At 37.3% G+C, this 14,746-nt stretch overlaps 1 protein-coding gene and 1 pseudogene across 2 annotated transcripts; both read left to right on the forward strand.

Annotated features, from left to right (window-relative positions):
- Window positions 1-6,939: 6,939 nt before the first annotated feature.
- LOC105976148 (peptidyl-prolyl cis-trans isomerase FKBP17-1, chloroplastic-like) lies at window positions 6,940-8,968 on the forward strand (annotated as a pseudogene). The gene is made up of 4 exons (XR_016030264.1): window positions 6,940-7,310; window positions 7,407-7,533; window positions 8,144-8,260; window positions 8,663-8,968. The product of XR_016030264.1 is annotated as a peptidyl-prolyl cis-trans isomerase FKBP17-1, chloroplastic-like (transcript).
- A 961-nt stretch (window positions 8,969-9,929) lies between these two features.
- On the forward strand, window positions 9,930-14,422 carry LOC105976195 (uncharacterized). The gene is made up of 3 exons (XM_013001482.2): window positions 9,930-11,433; window positions 12,461-13,212; window positions 13,811-14,422. The coding sequence occupies exons 1-3, from the start codon at window positions 11,146-11,148 to the stop codon at window positions 14,286-14,288; spliced, it is 1,518 nt and encodes a 505-aa protein (XP_012856936.1). The 5' UTR covers window positions 9,930-11,145; the 3' UTR covers window positions 14,289-14,422.
- Window positions 14,423-14,746: the final 324 nt, after the last annotated feature.

The raw sequence follows: 14,746 nt of genomic DNA on the forward strand, positions 1-14,746 counted from the left end.
GCAATTCCATAATGCAAATTCTGGAATTTCTTTTTCAGTTTGTTGTTTGCATTTGGCGAAGTCATAGGTATTTTGTCGTTTGCAATTCAATAATACAAATTCTAATTTTCAATTTGCTATTCGCAGTTCACAGAGTCATAAGCGTCGCAGTTCACGGAGTCACAGGGGTGGTTAGGGATGGCAATGGGGCGGGTATGGGTCGGGTTTTGCAATCCCCATCCCCACCCCGCTATGGAAATCCCCATCCCATCCCCATCAAAATCCCCGAACACTATAAAAAGAATCTCAATACCCGCCCCATAATATCCCCACGGGTATCGGGGCGGGTAAAAATTCCCGTCTATTTTTTTCCTTTTTTTTTTAATAAATAAATATGCAATCTACTTATAATTTAAAGGTTTGTTTCAACAAATAAATCAATATTTAATCATAATACCAATATTTAATTATATAATCGAAACCTGAAAATCCCCATTTATAGTTAATATTTAATATATTACTACTATTTAATTATTTATATTTAATATAACGTGTGTGTATATATATATATATATATATATATATATATATATATATATATATATATATATATATATATATATATATATATATATATATATATATAAATGCGGGACGGGTACGGGCGGGTCTATGGGGCGGGTATAGGCAAACTTGTCCTCGTACCTGGTAAAAAAAAATTCAATCCCCATACCCGTCCTATTTTTTTTCGGGCGGGTAATACCCGAAAATTTTGGCTGGATCAAATTGCCATCCCTAGAGGTGGTGCAGCGACCATGACGTTTTTAGAGTATGAGTTTGTAAAATAAATAGTTTTTTTTTGTACAAATTAATTTAATTTTTTAGTTAATATTTGGAGGAGGGATATTTGGAAATTTGTTTTAATAGAAATATATTTTGGAATTTTGATTTGATTTGATTTGACTTAAGAGTATTTTTGGCACAATAATATTATTAATTTATTAACACATGGAAACTTTGGCTTCCATTTGTAAACATAAATTATAATATAGAAGGACATATAAAAGATAGTCGCTAAATTTGTAGTGAATTTCAATCCTGCAGAACATCAATGGGTAATTTAACTATTTTGGTATAGAAGGGGTTATCTCAAAAATAGAATTAAAAAGTGCATTTATCAATGTTTTTAAAACCGGACCGGACATTGAACCGGCTAGTCAACTGGGTCACGGTCGAACCGGTTCAACCGGGGTCCAACCGGGTTTTTGAATATTTTTTATTTTTAATTATTTGTGAATAATTATAATATTATTATCTTTTAAAAAATATAATTTAATAAATTTATTCGTCATAAAAATTCAATACAATAATATTAAGCTAATTTTGAATTAATTTATTGAACATCTACAAAAAAGAAATAATTTAATTAACTAAATTTATTAATATATTTAAATAGTTTTTATTTATACCTATATTCTGTTTTTTTTTCTTTTCATATATCATTAATTCCTCTCTCTCTTTCTTAACACATAAACATCACAAACTCCAAAGCACCCCAGCCACCTGCCCCACGCCAAATTCTTTTTCTTTTCCTCCTCCATCTCGTCTTCTTCTTTCTTCCACCATTGTAGAACTTATATCCAGATCGGAGCAACAGCCCTTCGTCTATTTCAGCGGCAAACTTGACTGACTTTTCTCTTTTTCTTCTTCCTCTATCATCTTGCTAATCAGATCTATATACATTTTTTTTTTTAAACTCAGTCAGATCTATAAATTAATTGTCTTAAAATTTCAGTTAGTGACGAAACCCGGTTTTTTCCGGTTCGGGATATTCCGGTACCGACGGTTTTCCAGGTCTTGTAAACCTACTGATTACCAGTATGGAGGAAGAAGAAGAAGATAGAGAGAAGAAGATACGGGGAAGAAGAAGACTTCATTCGTCTAACAGAATTGTGAAAAAGTTACCGTTACAATGTGAAGGGATTGGATATTTATATCCAATATGTAAAAACGTGTTTTAACTAATCAAGAAGTGCTATTTAATAATAACAACTTCTATATAACATGAAAGTAAAATTACACCTACATTTATCAATATACAAAGTATATATATATATTAACACCCCCCCCCCCCCCCCCCCCCTCAAGATGGAGAGTAGACATCCTTAACTTCCATCTTGGCTAGAAGATGATTGAAACCCGGAGAAGGAAGAGCCTTAGTGAACAAATCGGCTAGTTGATCTTTACTGGAAACTGGCATGAGTTTGAGAAGTCCAGACACAACTCTTTGTCTCACAAAATGACAGTCAATTTCGATGTGCTTGGTCCTTTCATGAAATGTGGGATTGGAAGCAATATGCACAGCAGCAAGATTGTCACAGAACAAGAGAGAAGACTGAATAGGCATGTTGAAGTCTTGAAGAATCTGAATAATCCAGATGATCTCACTGGAAGTCATAGAGAGAGCCCTGTACTCAGCTTATGCAGAACTTTTGGAAACAGTAGCTTGTTTCTTTGCCTTCCAAGAAATGAGGGAATCCCCAATGAAAACACAAAACCCTGTGGTGGACTTCCTAGTATCTGGACATGAGCCCCAATCTGCATCTGAAAAAGCTTTAACAGTGAGAGAGGATTTGGAAGAGTAAAAAATGCCCTTACCAGGAGAAGACTTGAGATATCTAAGGATATGATGAATGGCATGAAGATGAGGCACTCTAGGCTTGGAAACATATTGGCTGAGCTTATGCACAGCATAAGTAATATCTGGCCTAGTAATGGTGAGATAAAGCAGCCTACCAATCAACCTTCTATACTCAGAACCATCCTCAAGGAGAGCCCCTTCTTCATTATTGAGGTTAGCCTTGGGATCCATGGGCAGCAAAGCTGGCTTACAGCCCAAATAACCAGCATCATCTAACAATTTGAGAACATATTGCCTTTGAGAAAGAACAATGCCAGTGGAATTCCTAGCTATCTCAATACCAAGAAAAAAATTGAGCTTTCCCAAATCCTTAAGCTTGAAAAAGGAGTGCAACTGATTTTTAACCTGTTGTATCTCTGTTGGAGAAGGCCCTGCAATAATCATATCATCCACATAGACAATTAAAGCAATAAACTGAGAAGATGAACCTCTAGTGAATAAAGAATGATCAGAAGGAGACTGAGAAAAACCAATTGAAGTTACTGCCTCAGTGAACTTTTGATTCCATTGTCTTGAAGCCTGTTTCAAACCATACAAGGACTTGTGCAATTTGCAAACTAATCTAGAATTAGACAAAGCAGTAGAGGAATGCTTATATCCTGGAGGAATATCCATAAAAACTTCTTCCTTAAGATCACCATTCAAAAAAGCATTGTTAACATCTAATTGATGAAGCTCCCAATTATGAATAGCAGCTAAAGCCAAAAGAATCTTTACTGTGACTAACTTGGCAACAGGGGAAAAAGTATCAATAAAATCTATCCCTTCTTGTTGAGTGAAGCCTCTAGCAACTAATCTGGCCTTATATCTGTCTACTGAGCCATCTTGCTTTCTTTTAATCTTATACACCCACTTACAACTTACAGTGTGTTTGTGTGCTGGCAATGGCTCTATGGTCCAAGTATGATTATCTTCCAAAGCTTGAAGCTCAGCATCCATGGCTTGAACCCATAAAGGATTCTTCACAGCTTGTTTATAAGTGGAAGGCTCAGTATCAGCTGAAACATTCATGACATAATCAAAATGACCTGCAGACAGCTTATGGTAAGCAACCTGATTAGAAATAGGATAAAGAGAAGTGGAACCAATAATAGAGTTGCACTTAAAATCAGCTAAATAGGCAGGAGCCTTAGTGTTCCTGGAAGACTTCCTAGTCTGAGGAGGTACTGGAACTGAACCAGTGACCTGTGGAGGAACAGAACTAGAAGGATAATCAGTAATAACATCAGACTCAGTAGAAATAGGGACAACAGATGGTGGAACAGAATAATCTGCAGCTGAATACTTATCAAAATTCATATCTTGATCACCAAAAGGAAAAATGTGTTCATGAAAAACAACATCCCTAGAAATAATTAATTGATGAGACTGTAAATCATACAACTTATAACCTTTGATGCCAACTGGATAACCCAAGAACACACAAGGTTTGGCTCTAGGCTAAAACTTTGACCTCTGGGCTGGCAATGAAGAAGCAAAAACCAAACACCCAAAAACCTTGAGAGAATTATAATCAAACAACTTACCAGGATACAATAATTCAAAAGGGGAGAGATTATTTAGCTTAGCTGCAGGAGTTCTATTTATCAAGAAAACTGCAGTAGAAATACATTCATTCCAAAAGGTGATAGGCATATGAGACTGAAACAATAAAGATCTTGCAACATTAAGAATGTGCTGGTGTTTTCTCTCCACTACAGCATTCTGTTGAGGTGTGTAAACACAAGAAAACTGATGAAGAATACCTAACTGAGAGAAAAACTGAGTGAATTGTAACTCATGAGCATTATCAGACCTAAACATCTTAATATTACAGTTAAACTGAGTTTTAACCATATGAAAGAAAGCAGGAATAGCAGTCAAAACATCAGATTTAGACTTTAGCAAATGAACCCAAGTAAACCTAGAATAATCATCAACAAGAGTAACAAAATATTTGTAACCATTGTGAGACTCAACTCTGTAAGGCCCCCAAATATCACAGTGAATAAGATCAAACATATGAGAAGAAACAGTAGAACTAATAGGAAATTTCAAACGTTTTTGTTTAGCCATAGGACAAATATAACAACAAGAATTGTTCTTAGGCTTATCCATGGCTAAAGAAAATTTAGTAGACAGAATATCTAACTTCAACTGAGGAATATGCCCAAGTCTATTGTGCCAAACAGTGGCAGAAACTTTATTACAAAAAATATCAGTAAAAACATTGTGAGGCTGAAGAACATATAAACCATCAATTTTGCTACCCTTGCCAATCTTCTTCAAGAACTTGTCCTGAATAAGAAAGGAAGTAGAATAAAAAATAACTGTGTGAGGCAATCTGTCAAGCAAAGCACTGACAGATATTAAGTTGAACTTAAAAGAAGGAACATAAAAAACATTTTTCAAAATCAGATCATCTGATAAGCACACATCTCCCATATACTCAACAACAACCAGAGAACAATCTGGTAAAATAACTCTAGCAAAATTGACTTTATGAAGAGAAGAAAATAAAGTCTTATCATTACATATATGTCGAGAAGCCCCAGAGTCAATGATCCAATAATGAGGCTGAAAAGATTCATGAAGAGAAGCTGCTAAACAAATACCTGACACACAAGAAATATGTGCAACTTCAGCCTCATCACCATGAGATTGTTGAGTAGAAACCTGTTTCTTGGCAGCCATTTGGTTAGAAAAATATGCCATCAATTGCTGACATTGAGCAGCAGACATGTTAGCCAAAACAGGGTCAGAAGAAACAAAAGGTGGTTGAGAAGTACTCCCTGAAGTTGCATAATCGAGTGGAGACTCCATGGCAGCAACCTGATTAACAGAAAATCTGCTTTGAGGCAACGAAGAGTATCTTGGTTTTGCTTTATAACCAGGGGGATATCCATGTAGCTTGTAGCATTTATCAATCGTATGCCCATAGATGTTGCAATGAGTGCAAAATCCTCTTTCCTTTCTTTTAGGTGCAGATGTGTAAACTTGATTGTGAACAGACCGCTGAACGGATTGATCACCACGAATTGAAAAGGCTAAGGAATTCTGCACTTCATTATGGGAAGAATGAATAGACCTCTGCCTCTCTTCTTGAGATACAAGAGCAAAAACCTTGTTTATAGGCGGCAATGGATCCATGAGAAGAATTTGGCCACGTGTGGAAGTAAGAGACTCATTTAACCCCATGAGAAAAGCCATTACATGTTCTAAATTGTAATGTTCATTAAGCTTCTGAACACCACCACAAGTGCAAGCTCCACATGTGCAAGAGGGTCGAAAATTGGATAATTCATCCCAAATAGCCTTCAATTTCGTAAAATACACATTAACGGATTGTGTATCTTGAGTCAGATTAGACAATTCCCGACGTAATTGGAAAATTCGCGGACCATTTGTTTGTGAAAATCTGGTATTGAGATCCTTCCACATCTCGTGAGCAGAATCAGAGTACATGATGCTGGCCTGAATATCTTTTGACACAGCATTCAAAATCCACGAAATAACAATGCTGTTATTTCGTACCCAGGCATTGTGAAGAACAGCTTCGTCTCGACTCGGTTCAGTGATCGTACCATTGATGAACCCTAACTTGTTCTTCACCGTAAGCGAAATCTGCATCGCTCTACTCCAAGAGGCAAAGTTATCTTCAGAGAGTAGCTGCGAAACGAGAACTAACCCAGGACCATCGGACGGATGTAAATAGAACGGACTGGAAACATCATCAACTCGTCGATTTGCCGCCATGGATATGAGAAATCAGAACTCGTAAAGTGTCGAATTGAGAAACAATTGAAGAAATTGATCGCGATCTGATCAATTGAAGAATGTGCGGAAGCGAAAAATCAAATTACTAATCTGATACCATGTAAACCTACTGATTACCAGTATGGAGGAAGAAGAAGAAGATAGAGAGAAGAAGATACGGGGAAGAAGAAGACTTCATTCGTCTAACAGAATTGTGAAAAAGTTACCGTTACAATGTGAAGGGATTGGATATTTATATCCAATATGTAAAAACGTGTTTAACTAATCAAGAAGTGCTATTTAATAATAACAACTTCTATATAACATGAAACTAAAATTACACCTACATTTATCAATATACAAAGTATATATATATATATTAACAGGTCTTTCGCCTTCCGACCGGTTTTTTGGAGCATCCGAGTTTTCATGCTTAACCGGACCGGACTGGCTTCCAGTTCCCGTTTGAACCGGTCGGACCTCGGCCGGTCCGGTCCGGTCCGGTTTTAAGAACATTGGAAATAAGCCATACTTAAAGGCCGCATGTACAAACAATGTTGCCTCAGGCCCAATATGAATTTTTAGAAATGAAATAGCCGTAAATGGCCGTATATGTGAGACTGTGACTGTGTTATCTAGTTTTTCCATGATTATGGCGCTTCAATTGCAATGCAACGCATATAATTTGCATTTCCCTACCCACCCATCTCTTCCGTCCACTAAAATCTTCTCTGCAGCAAGTAGTAGAAGAGCTCTGTCGCTCTTTGCAATCACCGGAATCGGATTATCAAATTTTGGTAGCAGCAGTTCAATTTGCAGTTGGGCTGTTTCAGATTTTGTTGATCTCCCAAATTCTGGTGGTGTCAAAGCCTTGGAGCTTCGAATCGGCGACAAGGTTTATTCAACTACCTCGTTACTTGTTTTTTAATAATCTGTTCTTTGCAATTAAAGTAATTTGATGTTTGTTGCTTTTTGGGGTGGGTAAACAAAGGTTATAATACATTACTATGGAAGATTGGCTGCAAAGCAAGGATGGCGCTTCGATTCCACTTATGATCATAAAGATGAAAATGGAGAACCTGTTGGTTCCTTTTGAGTTTGTTCTTGGTTCAGGAAAAGTAATTCTCTCTCGTCTTTTATTTTCTTCAATGTTTACTCATCTGCCATTTTTGATTGATTGATTGATTGCTTTATGTTCATATAACATGTAATTTATGCCAACCAACCAATATAGTTCCTGAGGTTGAATTTCACATGTTTTGGCTGAATTAGGGAAAAAGGATTATGTATTTCTATGTAGTTGGAGTCAAGTGTGCGTCATCTCTCTCTTATTTGTTGATATTTGTCCTTCTTTCTTCAGTATTTACCTTGAGAGAATTGAACACAAAAGGAAGAAGCTATTATTCCTATGTTGTAACACTTGAAAGAGACTAGTAACATACATACATACATACATACATGTCTTTCTTGAAATGTATTATAGCTTTCATCTCCTTATCGATCTCATACCTAGTACATGGACTGATCAATTCAATTTTTTTGATGAGATAAAAAGGCCTTCTTTCATATTCGTCAGCAGAAAATATGACAAGTTTCTGAATACGTTCAGCTAAAGTTGAGCAACGCTGAGAAAGATATACATGTTTTTTCAGTTTTATGTATCTATGTTCTGAAGGTAGGCTGTTATTCTGCATTCATACAAACTTATATGTACATGTAATAAATTAGGTCATATCTGGAATTGAATCAGCTGTGAGATCAATGAAAGTAGGTGGCATTCGCAGAGTTGTTATCCCTCCATCTGAAGGATATCAAAATACATCTCAGGAACCCATCCCACCTAATGTATGTAATTTTCTCTTGAGTAACTTTGTATTTGCTTGAGGATGTTAAATTTTTTATGCCATATACCATTTCCAGCAGTTAAATTCAATTACTGCTAATCTACGAATGTGAGAAATGAAATAATGTCGGATGCCCGCATATTTTACATAAACTACTACTACTACTACTATAGAGCAAATGTTTAAATTTTGAGAAACTCGAATGAAACATGGGAATCGGAAGTAAGTACATAATGTGAGGAGTTATTGTAAAATATGTAAATTAGGAGGAAGTTTGTTGAAGGTTTCTAAGTTCCATGAAAACTACCTAAGCCGAAATTTGAGAATTGAGATTACTGAGTTATCTTAGGTCTATTTATTGGGCGACGAGATAATAACTAGTTGATCTTTGGTTGGTTTGCAGTTTTTTGACAGACAGAGGCTATTCACTACAATATTCAATCCAACACGTCTAGCCAATGGAGAAGGCTCAACCTTAGGGATAATCATCTTCGATATTGAGCTGCTCAGCCTCAGGCGTCACTGAGTTTCCAACTTTTCTGCAATCTTTTTCATCTCTATTTCATCCGTAAGCATTTGTGGGCACAAATTTACATCACTTGTTTTCTTAACAATGAATACTGTAATATGTTACTTGTATATTCTTTTGAACATATTAAAGCACAAACTCTGGACACGGCTAGCTGAAGAATTGCTAGCTTCTTATACATATCTTTCTTTCATTGGAGCAGATGTGCGTCAATCATGCAATCCTTCTGTGCTCGGAGTAGTCAAACAAGATAGAGACTGTGTTTAGATTTTCTTAGCCAGTCATCAAAATCAACCAGTAATTATGTGAAAACAGTGTTTTCTGTGGTACATTTATTTCAGCATACAAGGAATTTGACTATTAGATGTAAAAACTAATCCGGGTTTTAACTGTGGAAAGTAAATTTCTTGCTTGCCAATATCATATGGTGAACCTGTGCTGTGATTTCCTCTTACATGTGTGTGTGTGTGTGTGCAGCAGTTCCTACAAGTGATTTCATCTTTAAAGATTACTGTGGGTTTACACATATTTTATTAACTGTAAAGAGGAAAGAGTTGTGAAGAAAATCTCACGTTTTGGTCCATCCTATTTTGCATTCCAGTCCAGTAGTATAGTATGATAAAAAATATAAAAATAAAAAAAAAAACTGAAAGGGATAATGAATCAAAATGAGTCGCGCGAAGCGAAACCCCACACGACTAAGGGCTTTGTTGTCCTTTTTCATCTTAATAGAGAACTAAATTTGAATCAGAGCATCACCTGGTTTCGAACTCATGGCATGTTGAGATCTGAACATCCGGAACTACATAGATTTGCCATTGGGTTGGGCCGTCGATTTTACAAGCACGTTTTTTGCCACCTTAAAACCTTGAATCGCTTGTTAACATTTTATATTTATTATGTAAATAGCAAATTAGATAATGAGAAATAATTATTACATTAAAAAAACAAGGATTACGAGATATAGATACTAATGAAAAATAACAACTCCAATTTCAGTATGCCACAAGCAGGTCTCTTCACGCAGGTCTCTCATGTCCAAACTGATATGCCCTCCTCTTCTTCCCTTCCTTCTTCTCCCTCTATTTGTTCTTTCTTCTCTCATTTTCCACACAACAGAGATTTTTATCCACCCTTTTTTCTTCTTTCATATTTTTCTTTATTTTCATGTTCACCTCCTCCTTTATTTTTTTCAGTCACATATGCCCCAAATCCGATTAGATCCGTTCACCCACAGCCGTTTCCGGTAAGGTCCAGTCACCCACGACCATTATAGATGCAGATCCGGCCATGAAATTTTTATATAGCCAAAACCCGGTTCTTGGACCGGTTTCCGGGTTTTCCGGTTCTTACCGGTCGAACCCGGGTTTTGGTGGTTGACCCGGTTTTTTGGCGATTTTGGGTTTTCACTATTAACCAGACCGGACCTGGCGGCGGTTCGCGGTTAAACCGGTCGGACCGGCCGGTCCGGTCCGGTTTTCAAAACATTGGCATTTATCCGTCTCACAAAATTGAAGAAGGAGTTATCTCAAATAGCCGCTAAAAATAATGAAATTGCCTTGGGAGAGGCCGGCCAGTTGAAATCACACTTCCAGAGACCATTTCAAGTGTGAGAATGAGGCAGAAATCCCCATGGAAAAGCTCTGATTTACCCATTTTACATTTTTTATTTGGGTAAATTACAAAAAAACCCCTGCGGTATGGTCAATTTACAAAAAAATCCCACTTATTTGGATAATTACATCTATCCCTCAACTATGATTTTTTCTTGCACCTCCACCCTTATGGTGTCAAATTCAACATAATCATCTAGATTTCGTGGAATGTGTTGTAGTTTATACTCGTTTTGTGTAAAAATAGAGTTTCTGATGCATCACAATCTGATAAATACATGCCAAAAAACACATATTATGTTCATCTTGCTTCAAAATGTAGAGTTCGAATGGGATAAAACGGGTACAAATGTGGATAATATTCCATATAATCTCGAAGATTCTACAAAATTAGAGGAGTTGATGGAGTGATTGTAATTATCCAAGAAAGAGGAGAATTTTCGTAATTTGACCATACCTCAAGGGGTGGTTGTAATTTACCCTATATTTTGTGCTCTTGGAATATGCCGAAGCTCTATGATCAATTCATGCTTTCAATTTCATCACTCGCTCATTTGACTGTTGACTACATCACCGCATTTCCATTTCCTTCACCACCACCTCCTCCGTCCACAACCGCTCCGCCGTCCACCGCCGTGCCCTCGGAAAAAGAAACAAACTTCCTTACAATCATGTGAAGATAGAGAGAGAGAGAGAGAGAGAGAGAAACCCAAAAAAAAACGCAATAAGAGAATCAGAATAAGAATGAGAGCAGAAACATTGACGCTCGTGCTGGTAAATCTGGCGGGAATAATGGAAAGAGCCGACGAATCATTGTTACCAGGGGTGTACAAAGAGGTGGGCGAAGCACTGCACGCGGGGCCCACCGGGCTTGGATCATTGACCCTGTTTCGGTCGATGGTGCAGGCTTTTTGCTACCCTTTAGCCGCTTACTTGTCGGCCCGACACAATCGGGCCCACGTCATTGCTTATGGTGCTTTCCTTTGGTCTGCCGCCACCTTCCTCGTCGCCATCTCCTCCACCTTCTTACAGGTTTTCCAGATTAACCTTTTCGATTTAATCAATTGTACCTCAATTTATTCTTTTCATTGTTAATTTGTGGTGGTGTTGTTGTTGATTGTTTGTGCTAGGGTTTATGGTTCTATTGGGAAAATTGAATTCATTTGGTTTCTCGAAAAGGAGTGAGATAAAGTTCATAGTGTTTTAGTCTTATCCGGTTTCTTGAAATAAATTGCACACTACGTAATTTTGCAAATTTGTACCACAAATTGTACTACAATTGAACCTCTATAAATTAATACAGACGGACGGGACTAGCAAAATTCTATTAATTTAGCGAAATATTAAATTGTGGAACTAATAATTTAGTATGTGTTTACACCGAGTCGGGACCGGAAGAAATTATTACTTAAGCGAGGTTATTAATTTATCGAGGTTCTACTGTATGAGAGTACGCATTTGGCAATATATATGGATGCAGAATCATTGCACCAAGTTCTGTGCATAAGTGAGGATTTCGTTTCTGCAGGCGGAATCTGAAACTTGTTTGATGAATTTTCCAATATCGGCGGGCTAGGTTACAAATTATGAAATAAATAACTAAACATTAGTGCACCTCGTTTCAATATAATTGAGAGTTGTGTTTATTTGAGCAAATAAGACTTATTTATGTCATCTTTATGCTGTTTTGTTCGGTGTAGAGATGAGTGGAAAGGGAAAGCATTTTGTTTGAACATCACTGTAGAGTAGAAGTATGTGAGCGCAGGAAACTGTCGAGTCTTGTCTGAAGTTTTTTATTTATATTAACGGAACTTATCCTGTACGATTTCGTAGGTTTGGGGGTTTGATCAGCGTCACTGGTAATGACTTAATATTCGTAATGTATGCGGGGTCCACTTTTGAGAACTAAATCAACTGAAATTAATAAAGGCACATGTTCTTGTCGAGAATTCCTAGAACACCATAACATTGTTATCCCAGTATGCATAATAAAAGATCGTAATGTTGTCACGACGAAATGCTCGTCTAGAATTTAACAATCTTAAATTTATTTACCCAGGTAGCTTTATCAAGAGCTTTGAATGGGATAGGGCTGGCGATAGTTGCGCCTGCAATTCAGTCGCTTGTAGCAGACTCGACCGAAGACAGCAAACGCGGTACCGCTTTCGGTTGGCTCCAGGTCACTAGCAACATCGGTTCAATTATCGGCGGATTATTATCTTTACTAATCGCACCCCTCACTTTGATGGGAATCTCCGGCTGGAGAATCGCCTTTCATCTCGTTGCCCTAATCAGTGTCGCTGTAGGTGTACTAGTTCGCTTATTCGCCACCGACCCCCACTTTTCAAATACCGAAAGTAGTAACAACAGAGTTTCTTCTAGAAGGTCCTTCAAATCCGACGTGAAGGATCTTCTTCGAGAGGCTAAATCCGTAATTAAGATCCCTTCTTTTCAGATAATCGTAGCTCAGGGTGTTACGGGTTCTTTTCCTTGGTCTGCTTTGTCCTTTGCGCCTATGTGGCTTGAGCTGATTGGTTTCTCTCACGAGATGACAGCTGTCCTTATAGGTACTTTTGTGGTTGCAAACTCTCTTGGCGGTTTGTTTGGAGGTGTGATGGGTGATTTTTTGTCGGAGCGTTTTCCGAATTCGGGTCGTATAATTTTGTCGCAGATAAGTTCGGGTTCGGCTATACCTCTTTCTGCACTTCTTTTGCTTTTTGTGCCGAACGATCCGTCTGCTTTGTTCTTGCATGGTTTGGTCCTTTTCGTTACGGGTTTCTGCATTTCTTGGAACGCTGCAGCCACAAACAAGTAAGACTTTTGACTTTATCAGTTACTTCCCTTTTCTCGATTTTCTTTCCTTCATTGGTTTTTCAGTTACATTAGTTTCGGGATAGTGATTTTTTTACTATGATCGTAATATATGTGTTAGTAGTGTATAGTAAACTGTGCACTTCATTTGTTGAGGGAAAATTACAATTTTCATCCCACGAGTTAGCACTAATTTCACATTTGGTCCCCCATGTTTCACGAGAAACACATTGGTCCCTCATGTTTCAGTAATTCAACACTTTTGGTCATTTCCGTCAATTTATCATTAGTCCGTCAGTTTAGACAGCGTTGGACACATGCTTGATTCCGTTATTACTACCAGGTAAATTAACTGAAATGACTAAAATTGGTGAATTTTTGAAAGATGAGGGACCAAATGTGTTTTTTACGAACATGGGGGACCAAATGTGAAATCGGTGCAAACTTGAGGGATGAAATTTTTTATTTTTCCCATTTTTGGATGACTACGTCCAGGCTTTATTTGGCCCTGTTTCCAAATTTCTCCAACTACGAAATTATGTTTGTTAACCTTTTCAATACTTATGTTGAATATCTTAATGAATTCGTCTTAGACCAGTCCGATATTTGCAGAGATAGTCCCGGAGAAATCCCGAACGAGTATCTACGCTTTGGACAGGTCATTCGAATCCGTGTTATCCTCATTCGCTCCACCTACCGTTGGATTACTGGCTCAATACGTGTACGGATATAAGCCAGTTCCGGAAGGTTCCGAAGATATCTCTACAGACAGAGAGAACGCCAAATCATTGGCAAAGGCTCTTTTTGCAGCAATAGCCGTACCTATGGCTTTATGCTGCGTCATTTACTCTTTCCTCTACTTTACCTATCCGAGAGATCGACATCGTGCTCGAATTGAAGCCATTGTAGAATCGGAAATGCAGCTCATAAAATCGGACATGTTGGATTCTAGAGGAATCGATCTTCGGATTCGATCGTCTGAAATTGAAGAACTTAACATTGATGATAGAACTATCACTGAAATGCCTCTCGATTATGATGATAGCGATGAACGGACATTAATTCCTCGAAGGTAAATAACAGCCATGTACACAAAATCATAGTTGTTTTTTTTTTTACATCGAAGAATTCGAGCTTTTTTGTTGTATATTACCGAACTGTCGATGAAACCGACTAAATCAAAATAGTTCATTCACCATCTTGCGAAAAATGGGGCAATTGCTTAATTCATTTTTTCAATCAAATGTGGTTATTCCAGTTTCATCTTAATGTGAAAGATTTAACTTCATATTCTAAACGAACGTTCGAAATGATTTCTTTGTGTTATATATCCAAGGTTGTAAAAAGCGGTAATAGGGTTGGAGGCGGTCAGGCACCGACTCACGATTAATCAGTGCGGCGGTGATTAAACGGTGATAAATTGAAAATAAATTGATTTTTAAAATTTAATATAATATATATCTCGATATTATTTATAAATACTCAAAACATATATAAAAAAATATTTAAACATAGTTATATCTCTATCATTTAT

The sequence above is a fragment of the Erythranthe guttata genome, chromosome 3 (genome assembly GCF_056151865.1).
Source record: "Erythranthe guttata isolate IM_541 chromosome 3, IM_541, whole genome shotgun sequence".
Classification (NCBI taxonomy): Eukaryota; Viridiplantae; Streptophyta; class Magnoliopsida; order Lamiales; family Phrymaceae; genus Erythranthe; species Erythranthe guttata.